This window comes from Aquarana catesbeiana, linkage group LG03 (genome assembly GCF_042186555.1).
Source record: "Aquarana catesbeiana isolate 2022-GZ linkage group LG03, ASM4218655v1, whole genome shotgun sequence".
Lineage (NCBI taxonomy): Eukaryota > Metazoa > Chordata > Amphibia > Anura > Ranidae > Aquarana > Aquarana catesbeiana.
In genome coordinates, this window is record NC_133326.1 from 313,041,222 (window position 1) to 313,066,394 (window position 25,173).

At 46.9% G+C, this 25,173-nt stretch overlaps 1 protein-coding gene across 3 annotated transcripts in view; it reads right to left on the reverse strand.

Moving 5' to 3' along the window:
- Positions 1-16,445, reverse strand: part of TDG (thymine DNA glycosylase) — a 31,769-nt gene extending 15,324 nt beyond the window's left edge. For 2 of the 3 annotated variants that reach the window (XR_012242865.1, XM_073620299.1), the window contains exons 1-2: positions 16,373-16,445; positions 2,193-2,452 (exon numbers count right to left, since the gene is read on the reverse strand). Coding sequence is in view for 2 of the 3 variants with exons in the window: in XM_073620299.1 (XP_073476400.1) it covers positions 2,193-2,452; positions 16,373-16,443 (331 nt within the window). In the remaining variant the exon portion in view is untranslated. Of the gene's footprint in view, positions 1-2,192; positions 2,453-15,820; positions 16,000-16,372 lie in introns of those variants that run through there. The other variant, XM_073620301.1, reaches the window with a different exon arrangement.
- Positions 16,446-25,173: the final 8,728 nt, after the last annotated feature.

A 25,173-nucleotide genomic window follows, 5' to 3' on the forward strand; every position in this document is an offset into this window, starting at 1 on the left:
GATCTGGAGGACATTTTTGTGCCGTGAACTGGCCCAAAAAAAAAAAAAAGTTGTGATCATGAATATTTGTCTAATTACCCTTAAAGGGAGTGCATGTCTGTTAGAACATCCAGTGTGTGTTATTTTATAAGTGCAGTGTGAGAGTTCTTTGTATGTGAGCGTGTTCTATCTTTATCTCTGATGTGCAGATTTAAATTGAAAAGCCTGGTATGAGAGTGACGCTGCATTGGGTGAAAATTGGGCTGACTTACAAAAATAAAACAGTAGAGTTATTACTGCAGACCCAGAACAGGTGTGTTCATACCAGGTGTCCCAGCACTTTTGATGTAGATTCATGTTCCTAAACAGTGACAAACCAAGCAGTAAGAGAAGGCTGAGGATGACAGCCCCACAGTTAAAGCAGAGTTCCACCTATATAAAAAACAACAGCTACAAAAAGTGTAGCTGCTGACTTCTATTTATCGCACACTCACCTGTGCCACGGTCCAGCGATGCAGGGGAACGAAGCCCTGCTCCTATCCTCCTCCTCCTCTCTGCGGCGCCGACATTGTCGCTGTGGCTGACGTGCCGGGCGGCATGCTCAGATAAAGGGTCTGGACCCCACGCCTTTTTTTTTTTTTTGTTCAATTCAGCTTTCAGTGGGAACCCCGTTGACAGGTGACGACTCATTGGTTGTTAGGGACACGACGGCCCCCTCCTTAGCAACCAGATTTATACAGTGTGTGTTTTACAGTGCTTTTAAAAGAGAAAAAACAAAAAACAAAAACCGCAAACTGCATGCAAAAACACATTAAAAAAACGCTGGTTTAAAAATGCATTAAAATGAAGCTGCATATGTGTGAGCCTAGACTTACAAGCTGACAAAAAAAAAATCTAAGCACTGCAATGGGTTTTAGGTCTTTTTCACATGGACTTCAGCTTGTATAACAGTAAGATTTGACAAAGCATTTGCAGGAGCATTCAGTAAGCTTTGTTGAAGCTTTTAAAGCACCATTGAACTCCAATTTGTAAATGTTGAACATAGATCCTAATGGGAGTTCTGATGGCCACTTTAAACAAGCTATTAGCGCAGTGGTTCTCAACTCCTGTCCTCAGGACCTACTAACAGGGCAGGTTTGCAAGATAACTGAAATACATCACAGGCGATATTTTCTGCTCAGTGATTGCAGTATTCTAGTCTGCATCTCTCCAAGGTAATACTTAAATTCTGGTCTGTTAGTGGGTCCTGAGGACAGGAGTTGAGAACCATTGTACTAGCGGGATTCAGAAATTCTTGAAGCTTGTTGAAAGCCTGCTAGCCACTTGCTTAAAAAGTGGAAATCAACACTCCCGTTAGACACCTTTCAAACTGGGGCTTAGTATTAGACAGGTATCTGCACCCACTTCCGGGAATAGACTCCTGCGGGAGTCACGCCCCCTCCAGCACCGCCCCGTTGTCTCCTGGGAAACACACAGGTCCCAGGAGATAGCGGGGACCACTTAGGATGTGCATCGTGACTCACGCATGCGCAGTAGGGAACCGGGAAGTGAGGCCGCAACGCTTCACTTCCTTATTCCCTCACTGAGAATGGCGACGGCAACAGCCGAGCTATTGCTCGGCTTCGGCATCGCTGGACTCCAGGACAGGTAAGTGTCCGTTTATTAAGTCAGCAGCTGCAGTATTTGTAGCTGCTGGCTTTTAATAATTTTTTTTTCAGGTGGACTCCCTCTTTAAACAGTGTTTTCGGTTTGTGGTGCTCAGAAGATGCGAAGATCTGCTTTAACAATGCCTTGCAGAGTACGTTTTCACAACACACAATAATGCATGCTGTGAATAAGCACTTACTGTTTGCTTGCACTGTGTAAAGTTAAAAGGAGACCATACAGAGCAATATGCATCAGTGTTTATAACTTGTATTTTTGTCCACACACCTACGTAAATGCTACAGGTTGTTTCTATTGTTGCAGTAGGTATGGCTAACCTTGACGTTTTCCTCGATTCCTTTTTTTAAAGTCAACTATCCATTACTGGCCAGATCATGTCACTTAATGTTTCTCATGCTGCAACCAAAAAAAATCCCAATTGGGAATTATATAAGACCCATGGCTAGAAGTCCTCCCATTATTTTCCAGAAAATGTTCAGCCATAGTATAAAATAATTACCGTAATTGAACTAACATATGCTTTAAGTGTACCAGATAAGCAGCTTTACCTTGTGTTTCCTGTGGAGGCTCTGGGGCTTCTGTTGCTTGCATTTTCATGGGCTCAGGGCCGAATACACCATTCATACTATGAAACATTTGATTCTCGTTACCAAGCATGCCAGAAAATGCTTGCAGCTCGTGGGGTGGGACATCTGTGAGGGTGTGCAGAGTCCTTTGTTCGTTGCCCAGTTCCATATTTGGTGAAGCATTCATCATTTGATGGTATGGGTAACCATAAAACGCCTGACCTTGCTGGAAGGCGTAATAGCTGAAAAGAAAACCAGCGTGAAAAAAAAAAAATTACACAAAAGTATTGGTAATGTGACAGCTGTACGCTATATTTGGACTATTTAGACGCAAGAGTGATTTCCTTGCACAATTTCTAATCTCAGTAGAGGTTTTTAAACCCACAAGATAACCTTACAAAACCACCTGGCAACACAGCAGGAAAATAAAATTAATAGAAATATTTTTACAACGGCCTTGTTCACATGAGCTTCAGCTTGTATAAAGAGTAGTGTGTAAAGCTTTCAGCAAGCTTTGAACACCTTGGTTGAAGCTTTTTAATTTATCTCTGGCTTGAGGATGTTAACTACAGATTTTAGGGCTCATACACACTAGTGCACTGTTACATGTCTTCATGCACTGTGGTGCCATTCATTGTGAATGGCACCCCAATACACCCTCCTGATGCACGTTTGTTGCAACATACTGCAACTCACTATGCAATACAAAAAAATACTGCAGGTCCTTATTTAGATCCACTGTGGTGCATCAGACAACCAATTCTAAGGATTGGACTGCCTTAACCACTTAAGGACCGAGCCTCTTTCTGAGATTTGTTGTTTACAAGTTAAAATCATTTTTTTTTGCTAGAAAATTACTTAGAACCCCCAAACATTATACATTTTTTTCCTAACACCCTAAAGAATAAAATGGCGGTCGTTGCAATACTTTGTCACACCGTATTTGTGCAGCGGTCTTACAAGCGCACTTTTTTTGAAAAAATACACTTTTTTGAATTAAAAAAATAAGACAACAGTAAAAAGTTAGTATATATATATATATATATATATATATATATATATATATATATATATATATATATATATATATATATATATATATATATATATATATATATATATATATATGACGCCGAGTAAATTGATACCCAACATGTCATGCTTCAAAATTGCGCCCGCTCGTGGAATGGCCTCAAACTTTTACCCTTTAAAATCTCCATAGGCAACGTTTAAAAAATTCTACAGGTTGCATGTTTTGAGTTACAGAGGAGGTCTAGGGCTAGAATTATTTCTCTCGCTCTACCGATCGTGGCGATACCTCACATGTGTGGTTTGAACACCATTTTCATATGCGGGCGCTGCTCACGTATGCATTTGATTCTGCACACGAGCTCAGCGGGACGGGGCGCGTTTAAAAAAAATAGGATTTTTTAAAACAGTTTACCTGTAAAATCATTTTCTTTCGAAGGACATCACGGGACACAGAGCCACAGTAATTACTGATGGGTTATATAGGTATCACTGGTGATTGGACACTGGCACACCCTATCAGGAAGTTCAACCCCCTATATAATCCCTCCCCCTTGCAGGGATACCTCAGTTTTGTAGCCAAGCAATATAGTGTATTAGAAGAGGGGCGGGACCTCTGTGTCCCGTGATGTCCTTCGAAAGAAAAGGATTTTACAGGTAAGCTGTTTTAAAAAATCCTATTTTCTTTCTCGAACATCACGGGACACAGAGCCACAGTAATTACTGATGGGATGTCCCAGAGCAATGCTACCTGAGGGGGGGGAACCACGACCAAGTAGGGTGCAATCAGACCTGAGGACCCTGTACCGCTGCCTGCAGCACACTACGCCCAAAGGCGATATCCTCATGCCTTCTCACATCCACCTGATAGAATCTGGTGAATGTATGAACTGAAGACCAGGTTGCGGCCTTGCAGATTTGAGCCATAGAGGCCCGGTGATGCACTGCCCAAGAAGCACCAATAGCCCTTGTGGAATGTGCCCTGATCTGAAACGGAGGAATCTTCTGTTTCAAACCGTAAGCTTGAATGATCAACTGTCGAATCCATTTAGAAATGGTAGCTTTTGACGCTGCCTGTCCTCTATTGGGACCCTCTGGCAGCACAAACAAAACATCCGTCTTGCGGATCTGAGTAGTTGCCCCTAGATAGGCCTTAACTGCTCTAACTACATCCAACGAATGTAGAGATCTCTCTTCCGGAGAACAGGGATCTGGAAAAAAGGAAGGTAGAACAATGTCTTGGTTTAAATGAAAATCAGAAACCACCTTCGGTAAAAAACTAGGATGAAGGCGTAGTACCACTCTATCCTTGTGTATAATCAAATAAGGCTCCTTACAGGAAAGAGCTGCTAATTCTGATACTCTTCTAGCAGAAGAGATGGCCACCAGAAAAATTAATTTCCTTGTCAACAAGACCAAAGGAATCTGACTTATTGGTTCAAAAGGCCGTTTCTGTAACACAGCCAGGACCAAATTCAAGTCTCAGGGGTTTAGGGGCGCTTTAACCGGAGGATTAAGACGCATCACCCCCTGCATAAAGTTTCGGACCAAAGAATGCGAAGCAAGTGGCCGCTGAAATAATACTGATAAAGCAGAGACCTGGCCCTTGATGGTACTCAAGGCCAGCTTCATCTCTAATCCCATCTGCAGAAAATCAAGGATTCTACCTATGACATATTTCCTGGGATGCCAACCTCTGGATTCACACCAGGTTATATAAGCCTTCCAGACTCTATGATAAATCATCCTGGAAGCTGGCTTCCTTGCATTAATCAAGGTAGATATGACAGGACCTGAGAGCCCACGACTCTTCAGAACGTGGGTCTCAATAGCCAAACCGTCAAATTTAGCGTTTGTAAGGCAGGATGGAACACTGGACCTTGAGATAACAGGTCTGGGCGTTCCGGTAGTGTCCACGGGGAACTTACCGTCATCCTTACTATTTCTGCATACCAAGTCCTTCTGGGCCAAGCGGGGGCCACCAGAAGTACCGACTTCCTTTCCTGCCTGATCCTGCGAAGGAGTCGTGATAGTAGCAGAATAGGCGGGAATGCGTAAATCAGTGAGAACCGATGCCACGGAATTACCAACGCATCCGTCCCGCATGCAAGAGGATCTTTTGTCCTTGCCACAAATCTGTCTATCTTTTTGTTGAATCGGGATGCAAAGAGATCTACATCTGGAACCCCCCATCTTTGGCATATGGCCCAAAAGACATCGGGATGCAGATAGCATTCCCCTGGAAGTAACTGCTGGCGACTTAGATAGTACGCCTGCCAATTCTCTATTCCCGGGATGAAAACTGCCGATATGCATGGCACATGCATCTCTGCCCAGACTAAGATCTGGTTCACCTCTTTTTGAGCAGCTCGGCTCCGGGTGCCTCCCTGATGATTGACATAAGCCACTGCTGTGGCATTGTCGGACTGGATCCTGACCGGACAACCCTGTAGCCTGATAGTCCAGGCCTTTAGAGCTAGATGTATCTCCCGGATCTCCAGAATGTTGATGGGTAAGGTCCTCTCTGTCTTGGACCATACCCCTTGGACCGCAGCCTGTTCCAGAACTGCTCCCCAACCTGACAGACTGGCATCTGTTGTTACCACCGTCCAGGTAACCGGTAGAAAGGATTTCCCCTTCTGCAGGTTTTCGGGTATGAGCCACCAATTGAGGCTCTGACGCACCGCATGCGACAGGTGCATCGGAAAGTCTAATGCCTGAACCTTCTTGTTCCAGGTCGACAGAATACTGTGTTGCAGCATTCTTGAGTGAAACTGAGCATAGGGAACTGCTTCGAATGAAGACACCATCTTCCTTAGTAGCCTCATACAAAGGCAGACTGAGGGACCATTCTTGGTCCTTACTGTCAGAATCAGCTCTCTCAAAGCAGTGATCTTTGCCTGGGGTAGAAATATTTTCTCCTGGCTTGTATCTATAATCAGACCTAAATACTCCAGTCTTCTTACAGGTTTTAGGAAAGACTTTTCTAAGTTGAGGATCCAACCCAGGTGTTCTAGATACCTGACCGTGGTCCTCAAGTTTCCATTCAAAGAGGCTACCGACCGGTCTATCAAGAGCAGGTCGTCTAGGTATGCTATGACAGCTATACCCTGAGCCCTTAATCTGGCCAGAGGAGGAGCCAAGATCTTTGTGAACACTCGAGGCGCAGTGGCTATCCCGAAAGGCAGAGCCACAAACTGGAAATGGCGCCCTCCTACCTCGAAGCGCAGAAACTTCTGATGAGCAGGAAAAATGGGCACATGCAGATATGCATCTCTGATGTCTATTGATGCCAGAAATTCTCCTCCCTGCAGGGTGGGAACTACTGTTCGAATTGATTCCATGCGGAAGGATTGAATCCTTAGGAATCGGTTCAGATCCCTTAAGTCCAGAATGGGCCTGACATCCCCATTTGGCTTTTGGACCGTAAAAAGGTTGGAATAGAAGCCCAATCCCTGGTCCTTTGCGGGAACTATCATAATGACCTCCTGCGACAAAAGTCGCTCTAACGCTAGAAGGAGCGACTGCTTCTTCTCTGGGTCTCTGGGAACATTTGATCTGAGGAACCGAGGAGAGGGGAATTCCTGAAACTCCAGCTTGTACCCTAAGGTTACCGTGGAGATTACCCATCTGTCCTGGAAGTCCTCCTGCCAGAGCTCTGAGAACTGTCGCAGTCTTCCCCCCACTTGAGTGAGCAGGGGCGCCCCCTCATGCAGAGGTCTTAGTGTTTTGCCTAGTAGGCTTCTTTCCCCAGGACTTCTTATGTCCCTGGGGTTGACTCTTGTCTCTGGACCCCGATGGAGGCGGCCGTCGAGACTGCCTGGAGGCTGAAGCCCCCGGTGCTGGGGAAAGAGACCGTTTGAAAGAGGGACGCTTACTCTTCTTCTTGACAGGTAAGAGAGTGGTTTTCCCACAAGAGATTCTCTTGATATAGTTATCCAAGTCCTCTCCAAACAACCTTGCACCACGAAATGGAAACCCAGCCAGTAGCTTCTTACATGGTGCTTCGGCTGACCAATTTTTCAACCATAGGATTCTACGTATATGCACCAACCCCAGTGAAAGACGGGAGGTTTGCACGATAGAATCTCTAATGGCGTCAACCACAAAGCATAAGGCCGCTGGAAGGTTAGCAAACCCCTGGGCCTGCTGTTCAGGTAATACTTTGATGACCTGCTTAACATGGTCTCTTAAGTATTGACAGACTCCAATCGCTGCTACTGCAGGTTGGGCCACTGATCCTGCTAAGGAGAAAACATCCTTCAATAGGGATTCCATCCTCTTATCTACAGGATCCCTGAGCATCTGAGCATTGTCTACAGGACAAGTCAGGCTATTATTTACGGAGGAAATGGCGGCATCAATAGCCGGTATTCCCCACATTTTAATAAACTTTTCTTCCATCGGATAAAGTGTTGAAAACTTTCTCGGCGGAAAAAAACTTTGTCTGGGTGATCCCACTCAGAATAAATGAGCTTTTCAAGTAAAGTATGAACAGGAAAAGCATGTGCTGCTTGGAAAGGTTTCAGTGACCCCAAAGCAGAAGAGGATTCTTTAGCAGTTTCAGGTATGGGCAACTTAAATGTGGAGCGGACCAATCCAGTGAGGATCTGCACTAAGACTTTCTCCTCTTGGGAAGTCGCAGAGGGTCCCTCTCCACCTGAATCCTCCGAAGAGGAATCATCCATCCCATCCCGATCCTCTGAAAGGGATTCATCTCCTTTATCCCAGAGCTCCTCTGTCTGAGGGTCTTGGGGAACAGAGGAAGGCCTAGTGCGTTTTCTTCCACTGAGTGAAGACGTAATCACGGCCATTAATCTTTCCTCTAGACCATTAATGGTTGAGGAAAAAACCTCTTGTGTAATATATACAGGGGCTGAAGTGCCAGAAGCAGGTGTAACCCCTGACCCCGATGGCTCTCCCTGGCTAGCCGTCCCTGGCCCATCTTTAGGGGGGGGGGGAGGATGCTGCCGACAGGGGGCCCTCAGAACCTGAACGAGATCCCCTAGTGTCTCTGGTTCCTGGGGTGCTTGAACCTCTTCTACCCATAGTGCAAAGCAACAAGGTGTGAGGTATACAAATGAACACTGCCCGCTGAGCGATGTAGTCTGGCTAAAAGCCTTGCTACCCAATGCTCAGTCTGGTGTTACTTCAGTAAATGCTGCCTAGGAGAATGCCTGTGTCCCACCTTACATGCGACCGTCAGCTCTGTGTCTCTCAGAAGGCTGAGTGCACCTGTACAGAGTGCCTTTAATAGCCTGCAGCTGGCCTGAGTGGGAGTCTAAGCACTCTGTGCTGACGTCCCGCCCCCTCCTCTACCGCCCCCCCCCTCGAGTTTTGAAAAAAACGAGCGCTTCCCGCGCTGCCGACTCTCCTGTCATGCTTCCGGAGAAAGGCTGGGGATGGGGGGGGGGGGGGAGGCTGGTAACAAGATCTGCCTGAACGGCTATCTTGAGAGATGGTGGCCATTAGGCCGCAGAGCCCGGGTGGTATAACCACTTTCTAGACCCCTGTGGCCCATTCTCTAGCCTGGGGGGGAACATTCAAACATGAGAAATCCCCCTTTCCACCTTACCTGTTTGCAGCCTGCTTGAGACGCTGGGACATAAACAGCGATTACAACACCTGAGACAGAGTCAGCATGTGTAGGTTTGTGCTCTTGGCAGCCCCCGGTGGTCACAATATGCATAGCATGCATTTACCTTAAAGGAGAAAAGCCACTAGAACTCAAAAATTCTGTGGAATCTCCTCTTACCTTATCCAGCCGCAGGGTGCTGTTTACACAGACCCAATCTTCACCTCTCACGGTGGGCTCCGTTTGAAAAAACCGTCAGAGACTGGGGCCCCCATCAGTAGGGGGATCCAACAGTTCTGGGACCGTAAAGCACCTCGCCAGAAATTAGGAAGTTTAAAGCCATTTTCTGATCTGCGGGGTCCAGCTCTCTAAAAAGAGAAGCATTACGGGTAAAACCTCGTTTCTTCGGACACGAGGCCCGGGTACCATTCAATTCGGCCATGAAAAGACACTTTGAATGGATCCGGTTCGCCTGGCTTGCTCCAGTATAGGATCTTAGGATATTCCCTTTGGAGCTCAGCACAGGACATCTTTACACGTCCATCACCTAAGACACTGGCGTAAAAACTGAGGTATCCCTGCAAGGGGGAGGGATTATATAGGGGGTTGAACTTCCTGATAGGGTGTGCCAGTGTCCAATCACCAGTGATACCTATATAACCCATCAGTAATTACTGTGGCTCTGTGTCCCATGATTTTCGAGAAAGAAAAATTTTTTTCTTATTTATTTTACACCGTTTAAAAAAATAAAAATAAATTGTGTCACTTTTATTCCTATTACAAGGAATGTAAACATCCCCTGTAATAGAAGAAAAGCATGACAGGACTTCTTACATACGAGATCAGATATCATAAGACCTCAGATATCATATTTACACTAAAATGCAATAAAAAAAAATAATAAAAAATAAAAATAATAATTTTGTCATTTAAAAAAAATAAAAATAAAATAAAATGGCCCTTTAAGAGCTATGGGCGGAAGTGACGTTTTGACGTCACTTCCGCCCTGCAATGATATGGAGATGGGTGGGGGCCATCTTCCCCTCACTCGTCTCCATACCCAGCAAGGGTGAAGATCCGATCGCCTCCGCCGCTGCCGATGGCTCCGGTAAGCGGCGGAGGGCACTGGAGCGTGGCAAGAAGGGGCCCTCTCCAGTCACCGATAAAAGTGATCTCGTGGTGAATCCGCCACGGAGACCACTTTTAACTGTAACTGGACCGCTCACTGAAGAGGAGGATACTGGGGTTATGGCAGCTACCTGCTGCCATAACACCACACCTCTTCAAACAGCCGACCTATAACGACGGTGGGCATTCCGGAAGTGGTAAATATACAACACACATTATTCCACACTTTAAGCCTAAATTAACATCTGATGCGATTTCACAGTGCGATTTCTGCTGTGACGGGTGTGAAATAATGCAATTTTTGAGGGGAGTGGGCATAGCTGGAGATTAACCACTTCCATACCGGGCCTATTCTGGCACTTCTCTCCTACATGTAAAAATCATAATTTTCTTGCTAGAAAATTACTCAGAACTCCCAAACATTATATATGTTTTTTTAGCAAACACCCTAAGGAATAAAATTTTCCTTGTTGCAACTTTTTATGTCACACGGTATTTGTGCAACAAATTTTTCAAACGCATTTTTAAAAAAACAAAACAAAAACAGTTTTATGAATTAAAAAGAACAAAAAACACTAAAGTTAGCCCATTTTTTTTTATGTTACGCTGAGATCTCCGCTTTGGTTACTTTCGCTAGCCCGGCGTGACATCGTAACGTTGCGCCCGGGCTTCCGACAGTCATATAGATGACTGGGGACCATCTGGTCACCGGAAATCTCTATGATCGGAGAAGCACCGGAGGGCGCCGGGAGGGATGTCCCCTCCCATCACCTGTAAGAACGATCAAGCGACTGAACTGTCGCTATGATTGTTCTTACAGTGCACAGAATCGCCAGTTTTAAAAGATGATATCTGAATGATGCCTGTAGCTGCAGGAATCATTCAGATATCCCCACTGAAAGTCAAAGATGTCATATGACGTCCTTGGGCTGGAAGTGGTTAAATTTGCACCGCATCCAAATCATGCAGGACCCCTTTTTTTAACCGTATTTTTTTTTTTTAAATCACCGGCCTTCATAGTATTGACCTCTCAACACGATTCAAGATTTAAATCGATTTTTCCCCAGCCCTACTTCATAGAAAACAATGTATTTTCAGATGACATGTGAATCTATGAATTTTGGATCGCATCAGTGTGAACTAGGCTTAAACAAGCTGCAAGTAGACTTCAGCACTACTTGAACACCTGCTAGTAGTTTGTTAAAAGTAATAGCCTGCACTCCTATTAAAGATCTGTGTTAAACTTCCCCATACTGACAATTACTTTTTTGCTTTAAATGCCTGGCAAAAGTTTTCTGTACACACTGTTCTTATACAAGCTGAAACCTGTGTTAGCAAAAGACTAAGAAGAAAACAAAGTTGAATGAGACACATTTAGTGGTCTATTATTTATTCATTTTACAAATTAGAATCTTGTGTGAAAATAAAGGCAGCCCAATAGTACTTGTGTGGCATTTGGAGGACTCCAGCAGTCTTTAGGGCTCCTGCACACAAGGGTAATTATTGCTCTACACCACCCAGCTCAGCCTATTTCTATGGCAAGTACGATAAAGGGTTTCCAATCAGCCACAGACAGGAATCCCATTTAAAGTGTTTGTTACCCCCGGATTTCATATTCCTGATGTGTTCCTGCTGTACCATTTACTTGTATGAAAAAGTATCCTGGTCTCTTTGTATAGCTTACTTTGTGTGAAATCCCTGGTGCTCCATTCACTGGAAAAAGTTCAGTATACTGTTGCTTCTCTTCCTCCTAATTTATATTTTTTTAGATCTATATACAAATATTATGCCTTTCATTTCTTTTAAATGCTCTGTCCTACCAGCAGAAATGCAGGGAAAGTAGCCCTTTTTTCTTTTTTTTTTTAAATAAAATCACACAACCATCAAGCCACATGGTACTACAGCAGCATGCAGTTTAGCATGTGTGAAAACATGTCACGTTTGCTGATGCGCAAGGATGCCATTAGGAGTTAAAGGCAACCCCACACTTCTGCTAAAGAGCAATGTGCCTGTGGGTTGGGAACACACGCAATTCTGCGTGCCTTTCAGACCCATAATGTGACTCTAGACCACATGTCAAACACAAGGCCTGCAGCCCGAATCAGACCCCCTAGGCCAGTAATGGTGAACCTTGGCACCCCTGATGTTTTGGAACTACATATCCCATGATGCTCATGCACTCTGCAGTGTAGTTGAGCATCATGAGAAATGTAGTTCCAAAAAATCTGGGGTGCCAAGGTTTGCCACCACTGCCCTAGGCCATTCTATGTGGCCCTTGCACCTCTCCTGCTGCCCCTCACTCATCTCCACATTGTCAGAAAAGTTGGCAGCAGAGAAGATAGAAATCCTCTGCCAGATCCTGCACTTCTCCATGCAGCCAGAGAGGCTCATCTCTGCCCCCGTCTCAGCAATCAGCAACAGAGTACAGAACTCTTCCTGCAGATCCTGTGGCTCTCTGTGCAGCCACAGCACCCCCTCTTCTCTGCCTCCCCTGAGCTGACCCCCAGCCCTCCTTCAAGACCCTGCGCTCTCTGCTTCCCAGCTCTGCCCCCAGCAGCACAAGGTAAAAGGTGGGTGCTCTGTGATGTAAGGCAGGGAGGGGGGGACACTAAACTTCTGATGGTGGTGTGGTGTGGGGGGGTTTGCTTTGGACATCTAGTCCTACAGATACAACTGGCTTTTTGGGAGCAAACAGAATACAAATGTGGCCCGTAATTTAATGGGGTTTGACATCCCTGCTCTAGACTAAATCAATGACAGGCTGACACTGTCTGCATGTAATTGCACATGCAGTGAATTACCTGTGGTTAAACTGAAGGCATCTACTAAAAGGCTGCAAGCAGGCAAGCTATCACAGACGAGACATGCACTGTCTCTTCTGCAATAAAATATACCTTCCTGCCTAAACATAGTCTTCTGAGACATGCAAACTGTGCAACTCAGCTTACATTGCTGGCACAGTGCCTGTGTGCTGAGCTGACTGACTCCTTCACATGCACAGGAGTTACATTGTCCTGCGCTAGCCAATGGAGATGCCCAAAGACTGCCAGGAAGAAGATGCCGGTGCCAGTGAGGGACCTGGATCACTAGAGACGAGGAAAGTTTAGTGCCACTTTAAAGTGAAACTTTAGTCAGAGATTTAAGTCCTGCTAGATCACTTCAGGATGGCCCCTTTTGCAGGTATAGCTATATAAAACATTAAAAATAAGTACCTGTACTGTTTAGAATCCAGTAATACACGGTCTTCCCCTAATCTGCACATGCTCAGTTGCTCTCCATTTTTAGGCACTGCCGAGTTTGTAGAGGCCAATTTACTGACAGCCTTAAAGTGGCATTAAACTTGTCTATCCTTTATAGCTAAGAAAGTTGCTTCTGTTTATTCTGCAACTGCCATGGTGCTGCACATGTGATCAGTTATGACAGTTTGGTTGAGGACACAGGCAAATATTAGGCCTCATGCACACTAGACGTTTTTACAGCAGCTGTTTTTGGCTGTAGACGTTTTTTTCTACAGTCATAAAACTCTCCGTCATGTTATCCTATGTGTCTATGCACACATAGGCTGTTATCTGCAGTTTTGGGCAGTGGCGTTTTTGAGCAGTAAAACCCCAAATCTAGTGGGTTCTGAGCGATGTTTTTCCGCTGTAAAAACGCTCAAAAATGTCACTCGCCAGCGTTTAACATTTTTGATCCATTGAAAAAAAATAAATACATTTTTTCCTTCAAAAAAAAAAAAAAAAACGCTAAAACACTAACCTGGAAAAACGCTAAAAAAACTCACTGCAAAGCTACTGATGTTTTTATAACGTTATTTTAACGTCCAGTGTGCATGAGGCCTTACAGTTAGCAATCCCAGCATTCCAGGAATGTAACCATTTTTTTTTAAATTGACAAGTTTTGTTCTGCTTTATGATTTACTGCTGTTCAGGGTGTCTGGGCTTAAGCAAAATGGCGGCCTCCAACAAGAAGAATCAGGAGCAATGCTGGAGGCAATTTACAGCACACAATAATTTTTGGTAGCATATTTATTAATGTAGTTATGGGAAAGGTTCCGCTTTAAGGAATGGACGTTCGCCCCATGCAAGGGGACAGTTCACATACACAGTCAGGAGTGCACATCTGTCCCTTAGACCCCTTTCACATAGGCTTTCTGATCAGGTTCACCTGTCAGTTTTTCAGGCAGACCTGATTGGACGCTCCAGCCATCTCTATGGAGCAGTGGATGTCAGCGGTGACCTGTCCATGAAATCCAGAGGGGTGGGGACCCTTTTTTTTCTATCCTTCTGGAGATCGGATGAAAATGGACAGGCGGTCCGTTTTCATCCAATCTCCCCACAGAGAAGAGCGGGACTCTGACATATCCGTCTCAGCACAGTGAGCTGAGACAGACCTGTCATCCGCTTGCTCAGCGGATGGATCCCCCGCTAAGCAAAGCGGAGTCCATTGGGCGGGCCGCCCGTGTGAAGGAGCCCTAACTGCAGATAATCATTCCAAAACGTGATCAGCTACAGCTGATGGAAAATGCCTGGCCATAGCCACCACCAAAATACACTGATCTGGGTGATGTACAGCCCTAATTGGCTGTGGGGGTCGATTTGCTAAAACTGTAAAATGTCAAATCTGGTGCAGCTCTGCATAGAAACCAATCAGCTTTCAGTTTTTTTTTGTCAAAGCTTAAATTAGAAGCTGATTGGCTCCCATGTACAGCTGCACCAGATTTTGCATTCTCCAGTTTTAGTAAATCAACCCCTATGTGTTTGAGCTGTTAGTGGGAGCCCTGATTTATAAAGGGGGGGTAATGGCCGTGATCTCCCCTAGACTCGTGTAACATGTCTGTGATCTGCATCATTTTCTCCTGGGATGTCTGCACTCTCTGACAGCCCTCTCATATGTGCATTACACATAGCAAACATTGGGGGTTATTTACTAAAGGAAAATCCACTTTGCACTGAAAGTGCACTTGAAAGTTAAGTCACTGTAGATCTTAGGGGGACATGCAAGGAAAATAAAAAACAGCATTTTAGCTTCACATGATTGGATGATAAAATCAGCAGAGCTTCCACTCATTTCAGATCTACCACTTAGATTTAGGGCGACTGTACTTCCAAGTGCATTTTCAGTGCAAAGTGGATTTGCCTTTCGTAAATAACCTCCAGTGTGTGTGGGGCCCTTGGGTGATGTCAGGGGTCTACAAACTATGGCCCTCCAGTTGTTCAGGAACTACAATTCCCATCATGCCTAGTCATGTCTGTGAATGTCAGAGTTTTACAATGCCTCATGGGACGTGTAGTTCCGCAACAGCTGGAGGGCCGTAGTTTGAGGATCCCTGCTCTATACCTTGATGAGCCCTGATCAGGACTTGGTGACTGTAAATATGTTGATGGCAGATGGGTAGCAGTCCTCCTGTCCTGTATGTGGGGCCTGCACTGCTTAATACATAGAAAGTGATCAGAGAATACAGGACAACAGCTGTTTACACTAAACAGGGGGGCCCTGCTGCTGACCCCCCACACTGTCCTGCCATCACCTAACACACCACTACCTGCACTTACCCGACTGACAACAATGCAGGGAGATCTAGCTGGACTCAGCTACACCATGGAATATTCAAGTCAGAGCCAACTGCATAGTAAAATGACAATCCCAGCCCCCTACACACTGTCCTCACATATACGATCCTATAATAGCTGTGCATTGCCTCCGATCAGAACAACTATAAAGGAATGAATGGAACTGCTGCCTTCCATCCTTCCACTTCTTCCCTCCATAACACACAATGGCCGGGGCTCTGCGCCTGCGCACTGCTCCCTCCCTGTAGGCCGCTGTTAAATACCCCCAAGAAGACAGCGCCTCCCCCAGCTCCAATGTGCGGCCATACCTGCCGGGGTCCTGAGCCTCCATGGTCCTTCTGTGTACAGTGAGGAGTCCGAGACCCCCTGAGTTCTCTCACCGAGGATTCCGTACACACTATGGAAGCACAGGGGTCTCTTCAGCCGTACAAACACACAGATCACACGTCACCGCACCGACGGCCAACCAGAGCAAGACTACGCGGCACGTGATGACATCCAAGGGGGAAGGGGGATTAACTCTCTGCCTGCTGGGGTCCAGGCTACTAAGGGGGATGGGGGGTCATTGCTGCACCCTGGTCGGCTTGTATTGTACCCCCGTGATTGTGGATTCAGCTACTCACTGCAAATAAACATTCTATAAGGAAGGGGAGTTACATAGACATTGTGTGATCACATCTGATTCCTAGTATTGATTACTGATCAAACCATCCCTATGGATCTCTATAGAAGACAATGCAGAGCTTGGAGCCCCGAGCACATAGCCGTGTTTGCTCCTCTAATGGAGGTTACATGGTAGTAATGGAGACTATTTGTTGTCACAGAAAGTAATCAGAACTCTAGGCTGGACCCAGACTTACTTCCACTCAGGAGAGCTATGAGGATCTGCTGCAGGATGTGAGAGGCCAGGTGAGGAAGGTGTAGTGCGCATGTCTGTACACCTGTCATCACACCTTCCACTCCCAGGTTGTCACTGTACTGCCTGATTATCTAGCAATCAAATATGTGCAGCTCCTTTCTAAAAAAAAGAAAGCTTCAATCTGAGACATTGCACACAGGTGTTTTCTTCTCAAAAGAATGCTTTAAATCATTCTACTGAGACTTGGAGATGTTTAAAATAACTGACACTGCAGTAGGATAACTGACATTTTAGGATAACTGCCTCCTCAGTGATCTGCTCCACGTGGCTAAACTGTACATGGATTAGATTCAGAATGAACAGTTTTCTTTTACTTACAGAGATCATTCATTCAGTACTTGTCCTCTAATTGTAGCCCCATAGCTTTCCCATTGGTCTGCTACACCTATAGACAGGGCTGATGAGAGGATTTTTGACACCATAGGCAAAACCTCATTTTGCCGCCCCCTTGGCTCCACCCCAGTCTCCACCCCTTTGCCCTGCCCATGTATACCCCACCTTTTTAATGAAGCGCCCATCAAATGCAGTCTCACCAGTGCCCATTAAATGCAGCCTCACCAGCGCCCATCAAATGCAGCCTCACCATTGTCCATCAAGGCAGCCTCACCAGCGCCCATCAATGCAGCCTCACCAGCGCTCATCAATGCAGCCTCACCAGCGCCCATCAATGCAGGCTCACCAGCATCCATCAAATGCAGCCTCACCATTGCCCATCAATGCAGCCTCACCATTGCCCATCAATGCAGCCTCACCAGGACCCATCAAATGCAGCCTCACCATTGCCCATCAATGCAGCCTCACCAGCACCCATCAATGCAGCCTACCAGCGCCCATCAATGCAGCCTCACCAGCGCCCATCAATGCAGCCTCACCAGCGCCCATCAATGTAGCCTACCAGTGCCTATCAATGCAGCCTCACCAGTGCCCATTAAACGCAGTATCACCAGCGCCCATCAAATGCAGCCTCACCAGCACCCATCAAATGCAGCCTCACCAGCACCCATCAAAGGCAGCCTCACCAGCGCCCATCAATGCAGCCTCACCTGCCCCCATCAATGCAGCCTACCAGTGCCCATTAATGCAGCCTCACCAGCACCCATCAAACACAGCATCACCAGCTTCCATCAAACGCAGCCTCACCAGCGCCCATCAAATGCAGCCTCACCAGCGCCCATCATTGTAGCCTCACCAGCGCCCATCATTGTAGCCTCACTATCGCCCATCAAATGCAGCCTCACCAGCGCCTATTAAATGCAGCCTCACCAGCGCCCATCAAATGCAGCCTCACCAGCCCCATTAAATGCAGCCTCACCAGCGTCCATCAAATCCAGCCTCACCAGCACCCATCAAATGCAGCCTCACCAGCGCCCATCAAATGCAGCTTCACCAGTGCCCATCAATGCAGCCTCACCAGCGCCCATCAAATGCAGCCTCACCAGTGCCCATCAATACAGCCTCACCAGCGCCCATCAAACGCAGCCTCACCAGCGTCCATCAAACGCAGCCTCACCAGAGTCCATCAAACGCAGCCTCACCAGCGCCCATCAAATGCAGCCTCACCAGCGCCCATCAATGCAGCCTCACCAGCGCCCATCAATGCAGCCTCACCAGCGCCCATCATTGTAGCCTCACCAGCACCCATCAAATGCAGCCTCACCAGCGCCCATCAAACGCAGCCTCACAAGCACCCATCAAATGCAGCCTCACCAGCGCCCATCAAATGCAGCCTCACCAGCACCCATCAAATGCAGCCTCACCAGCGCCCATCAAATGCAGCCTCACCAGCGCCCATCAAATGCAGCCTCACCAGTGCCCATCAATGCAGCCTCACCAGCGCCCATCAAATGCAGCCTCACCAGTGCCCATCAATGCAGCCTCACCAGCGTCCATCAAACGCAGCCTCACCAGCGCCCATCAAACGCAGCCTCACCAGCGTCCATCAAACGCAGCCTCACCAGCGTCCATCAAACGCAGCCTCACCAGCGCCTATCAAATGCAGCCTCACCAGCGCCCATCAATGCAGCCTCACCAGCGCCCATCATTGTAGCCTCACCAGCACCCATCAAATGCAGCCTCACCAGCGCCCATCAAATGCAGCCTCACCAGCGCCCATCAAATGCAGCCTCACCAGCACCCATCAAATGCAGCCTCACCAGCGCCCATCAATGACTGTTTGCTTGCTTCCATTAATTTGGGAGATTTAGCATGGAACATACATTCTACCCTAATAATTATGCTACCAACATTAGTGTGTGCTGTAAATTGCCTCCAGCATTACTCCTGTTTCTTCTTGTCAGAGGTTGCCATTTTGCTGAAGAGCAGTAAATCAAAAAACGGAATTAAACCCATTGATTTAACAGTTTCAAAAAACCTGGAATGCCAGGATTGCTAACTGTCACATTGATTGTGTCCTCAACCAAACTGTCAAACCATCAAATGGCTGGTGTCATAACTGATCACATGTGCAGCACCATGGCAGTTGCAGATCAAACAGAAACAGCTTCCTTGGCTGTAAGCCCGGGTTCATACTAAAGCGAACACAGAAATCGCATGTGATTCGCACCCACACTGCTGTGCCCATCACATGCGTTGTCTGTGCAATGCGAGTTCAGCCATACAGTTGTATGACTGAACCTGCATTGGATTCGCATTAAAAAAGGTGCAGGGACTTTTTTTTCCAGCACTGGAATCGGATCACATGGGTGTTCACACCTATGCGATCTGATTCCTGTCCGAATCCACAGTTTGCACTGCCATTTGTCATAGCTCCCAACTGTCCCTGATTTGGAGCAATGTCCCTCTGTCCCTCTTGCCTCCTCATTTATTCCTCATTTTGGTCTGATCTATATAGATGTATATAAAATGCACTTTTTATCTACCAAAAAGTGTTTTCCAGTGCTAAACCTTTCATCTAATTTCTAAATTGCTGTATTTGTAAATTCCAAAAGCCAATATAAAGGAATAGTAGTGGTAAATAAAGCACCTGTGGGTTCAACCAATCTTGTTTTTTTGTACAATTCTCCTTTAAGGGGGCGTGACCAGGAGTGTGTCCTATGCCTGCATACGTTTGCTGATAGGTGTCCCTCATTCCCATCTCAAAAAGTTGGGAGGTATGCATCTGTGAACAAGTCTGGGTGTGTCATTAACATTGTATTGACACCCGTAGCGGTTGGCAGAGGGCAGGGTGAACTGCCTTTGGGGGGGGAGGGGGGGGGGATGTGATGCAGATACCGGTGCTGGTTCCCACATCACTATAGTGGAAATCCAGGCTAAAGTATAGGAGGGTTTAGTTCCGCTTTGAGGCTGTCAGCAGATCCGCTTCTACAAACTCAGCAATGCCTAAAAATAGACAGAAACTGAGCATGTGCAGAGCAGAGTAATACAGTGTATTACTGGATTCTAAACAGTATAGACAAATATTTTTAATGTTTTACATATCTATACCTGCTAAAGGGACCATCCTGAAGTGATCTAGCAGGACTTAGTTTTCTGACTAAAGTTTCACTTTAACTCAATTTAGATCTGATTCGATCAAACAGGGTTGACCAGCCAGGGTGGCAAATTATTGATCACTTGCATTGATAAACAACATTTGGTCACGCATTTCATCGTATTTTGATGGAACAGGTTATGAGATTACATGGTTGAAACTAATGCCGCGTACACACGGTCGGACTTTTCGTCTACAAAAGTCCAACGGACGCCGACGGACTAAAGCTGGCTGGTAATCCGATCGTGTGTGGGCTTCTCCGGACTTTCAGCAGACTTTTTCAGCCTCAAATCCGACGGACTTTAGATTTGAAACATGCTTCAAATCTTTACGTCGTAACTACGACGGACCCCGAAATCCGCTCGTCTGTGTGCTAGTCCGACGGACAAAAACCCATGCTAGGGCAGCTATTGGCTACTGGCTATGAACTTCCTTATTTTAGTCCGGTGTACGTCATCACGTACGAATCCGTCGGACTTTTGTGTGGTCGTGTGTAGGCAAGTCCGTTCGTTAGAAAGTCTGCTGCAAGTCCGCCGAAAGTCCACCGGAAGTCTGTCGGACAGGCTGTCGGACTTTTGTAGACGAAAAGTCCGACCGTGTGTACGCGGCATAAGAGGCGATTGATAAGTATCTTCCAATTATTAATCAAAATTCATGTCTCTGTCTGTAGCATATTGATTGAATTGGTTGACGACTATAGATCGATTATTCTTATAGGGAGAGATTGATCGGAAAATAAATCAATCATTAAGGCTGGGTTCACACTGAAATTGGATGCGGCTGACAGCAGGGGTGCAGTGCGTTCCTGTTCTCCATTACAGGGACGAATCAGGCACGAATTTCTGCCTGAAACTGAGCCAAAGACGCACAGGACCCTTGTGCAATGCGCTCTGCGGCCACCCCTCGGGGATGTGTGAACCGGCTCCATTGATAGCCGGGCATACTCTCCTGTCATGCGAATTGGATGAAACCCGCATCCAATTTGCATAAGTGTGAACCCTGCAGGGTTAGCTACCAATATAGCTTGTTCACACTATGTCTGCTTAGCTGCCTCGATCTGCATAGATCATTACAGGGCCAACACAAGGACACATAAAAACATTCGTTTTCAATGCGCCCTTTTCACACCACAATGCTGCATTGAGGTGGGTTGTGGTGCATTGCATAAAATACAACTGATATGATATGCTGCGATGCATTGACCTAAACAAAATGTCTTTTTGTGGCACTTCAATAAAGTTTAAAAAGGAAACAGTCCCTCCCTTCCTGCCCTGCACTGCAAGGGTATTTTTATTTTGTTGTGCCTTGAGTTGGACTTTAGGCTGGGTTCACACTATTGCGAATTGGATGTGGGTTCCCTTGCATCCAATTCTCATGACAGGAGACTGTGACCGGCTCTCTATGGAGCCGGTTCACACATCTCCAGAGCGGCTCTGGTGCGAATTGTACAGGAGTCCTGTGCGTCTTCTAGTTTATTTCAGGTCCAAATTCAGACAAAAATTCAGACTGAAATCGGACCTGAAATGGTGAACGGGGTCGCACAGGACCCCTGCTGTGAGCTGCTCCGTGCTACAGTGTGAACCCAGCCTTAAAGTGGTTGTAACCCCTTACATATACCCAGTGAAGTGACTGGCCTCAGGTGAGACAGAGATGAAACAGTTCCTCCCACATAAGCTGCACCCGGTTATCTGCAGTCCTCTCTTCTCTACATTAAAGTGCAGAATTTATAAAGCTTGTCTGAGGATTCACAAAAAAAAAAGAGGCAGAGAGCTGAAATCACACACTGCAGAGCTCAGCGAGGAGAGCTCTGAGAGCTGATTGGAGGGAAGAGACACACACCTTCCTCCACACAGCACACAGGAACAGAGCTGAGGCTGTCACTCTGCTGGAAGTCCCTCCCCTGTCCCATTTTTTCTCTTGGTGTCAGGAAAACTTGTCAGATGTGGGTTATACTGATAACAGAGGAGAGGAATGAAGCAGCAGACAGAAATTACATTTAGTGTGCTCTTAAGACAATTACACACTATAGAGGGATATACCTTGTTCATATTTTATGTCTGAGGTGTACAACCACTTTGAAGTAAAATCTCAGCTAAAGCCTAACTGGTTTCAAAAATGCTCTATCCCCCCTTCCTATACTGACTAACCTCTGTAAAGCCTCATACACACGATCAGATTTTCGGACGACCGTTCGTCCATTTTTTGTGGCATGCTAGTCTCATGTCGAAAGTGAAGAGGTTACTCACAATACGAAAATTCTTGTACAACAGCATACAACATCAGAAGTGATGTCATGTGTTGACTAGTTTTGTATGTTTTCTTTTGTTTCTGAGCATGCGTAGTCTTGTTCTTACGATTTTTATCAGACGTTGAGTTCACGTACGACAAAAATGTTAAAGTCTGCACATCCAGCTTTTGTCGGACGAAAAATCGGAATAAGCTGTTGAACGCACCGTACTAATGATCTGAAAATCAATCGGTCATTCGTCAGAAGAAATTTCCGATTTCCGTATTGTGTGTATGGGGCTTTAGAAAGATATGTTTTCAGCTTGCTCATGTGAGGTGACTTGATCCAGCTCGCCTGTATCAGCCAGCGGTGACTGCAGGGGAGAGGAGGGAGCACAGGCAGCGACTGCCCCATGGGAGCCTATGAGTAATGTAATCGCTCCCAGCTTTCACAGCCCTTGTTGGGTGTGCTCTCCTTCCCTTGCAGTCTCCGTTCGCTAACACAAGGGATCATGTGACTGAACTGCAGTGGGCTAAAATAACAAAAAGTTCTATCATATGTAATGTAATTTTCAGTTTCCTGGTGCCTATCCATGGCAGCATACTACCACATGTGCATAGTTGCCAACAGTCCCGATTTTCCCGGGACAATCCCGATTTTGGGACCCTCGTCCCAGATGGAGGGTGTCCCGAATCGGGATTTTCCATAAGGAAAATCGGGAATGTTTTTTTTTTTGTTTTGGAGCAGCTGGCTCCAGCAAAATGGCAGCCGGCGCCGCTGCTCGATCTTCCCCCTAGTGACTCTCCACTGAAGGAGAAGACAACTGCGATGACGCGGCGTGTCTTGCCGAAACTAAGTTCCCCTGCCCCGTACTGCGCAAGTGCTGCGCCTGCGCAGTACAGGGGGTCCATACTTGCCGAGGGGAACTTTCTCGGCAGGCAGAACACCGGCCGGCCGCACCTGCACTGAAGGGGGGTGAGCGGGGGGTGAGGGGGGCTGCACTTATAGAGGGGGGGCTGCATTGAGGGGGGGTCTGCACTTATAGAGGGGGGCTGCATTGAGGGGGGGGTGGCTGCACTAATTGAGGGGGGGGGTGCATTGAGGGGGGGTCTGCACTTATAGAGGGGGGGCTGCATTGAGGGGGGTCTGCACTTATAGAGGGGGGGGCTGCATTGAGGGGGGGGTCTGCACTTATAGAGGGGTGGCTGCACTAATTGAGGGGGGCTGCATTGAGGGGGGGTCTGCACTTATAGAGGGGGGGTGGACTAATTGAAGGGGGGGCTGCACTAATAGAGGGGGGGCTGCACTAATAGAGGGGGGGGTCTGCACTAATAGAGGTGGGGTCTGCACTGATGGAGGGGGTCTGCACTGATGGAGGGGATCTGCACTGATGGAGGGGGTCTGCACTGATGGAGGGGGTCTGCACTGATGGAGGGGATCTGCACTGATGGAGGGGGTCTGCACTGATGGAGGGGGTATGTACTGATGGAGGGGGTCTGCACTGATGGAGGGGGTCTGCACTGGGGGGGTCTATACAGACTCTGCCGGGGGCACCTGATGCAAGGACAGACTCTGCTGGTGGCAGGCGACGTGGCTAGTGACACGCTCAGGGATCCCACTGATTCGGCATTATGGTGAGTTGAATGATTTAATTTTATATTACAATGTAATAATAGAAATAATGAGCTTCAATCATCCTGACACCATAACAACCATGGTGCCAGGATGATTGAAGCGTTAACACCTGGCGTTTGGAGTATCTTTATCTGCTGATTGTTAAACTTTTTAGAATACACATATTTCTATTGTGTAGGATCTGGGGCTGCTGTCCCCCCCCTCTCCCCCTTTCCCTCTCCATCCCTCATTTATCTCAGACTCTAACCACACCCTCTTGAGCCACACCCATTTAAGCCACGCCCACATTTACACGTAAGCCACGCCCATTTTTCGCAGCGGCGCATTGTAATTTTTTATAGGACATGCCCCGCCCCCTAATTATTACACCGCTCCACCTACAGCCAAAAAAGTGTCCCACATATTTTTTTTGCAATGTTGGCAACTATGCATGTGTGCTGCCATGGAGGCACCAGGAAAGGTAAGTATACACATCTTTCTTACAGGTTAGTTAGTATAGTGTTAGATTGGGGGGAGGGAGCATTAAGACTATTTAGGCTTTAGCTGGAATTCTACTTTAACAGTTAAGGCCCCTTTCACACGGGCGCTCCGATCAGGTCCGCCTGTCAGTTTTTCAGGTGGACCTGATTGGACAATCAATTCACCGCTATGGAGTGGCAGATGTCAGTGGTGACATGTCGGCTGACACCTGTTGCTATCCGATCCTGTCTGCCAAATCCAGACAAATGGTGGTCCTATTTTCCATCCGTCTGGTCGACAGGATCGATCTCCCCATAGAGGTGAGCGGGGCTCTGACAGGTACGTCCCTGCACAGTGAGCTGAGATGGACCTGTCATCCGCCGGCTCAGCAGAGCGATCCCTGCTGAGCAAGCGGAGTTCGTCAAATGTATCCACCACGTGTGAAGGGGGGTGTGAGGGGTTGGTTAAACCCGCTTCGAAACATGGCTTCGGACATGCTTTGTTAAAGCTCTCTGAACGCCAGTCAAAGCACCTGTCACTAAATAAAATGGTTAGCTTACAGTCCTGTTTACACCTTGCTTTTGCCTGGTGCTTCGGTGGGCTTCGATGAGGCTTTGGTGGAGCTTCGATGAGGCTTTGGTGGAGCTTCGATGGGGCTTTGATGAGCCTTTGGTGGAGCTTCGATGAGGCTTTGGTGAGGCTTCATGGGGCTTCGATGAGGCTTTGTGGGGTTTCGATGAGGCTTTGTGGGGTTTCGATGAGGCTTCGGTGGGGCTTCGTTGGGGCTTTGATGAGGCTTTTGTGGGGCTTCAGTGGGGCTTCAAGTGATCTTTGCCATTGACTTCTATGGAGGCTTTGAAGACGCTTTGAAGCACAACTAAAGCGACATGGGGTATAATTTTTTTTTTCTTGTCCAATTTATTTATTGAAT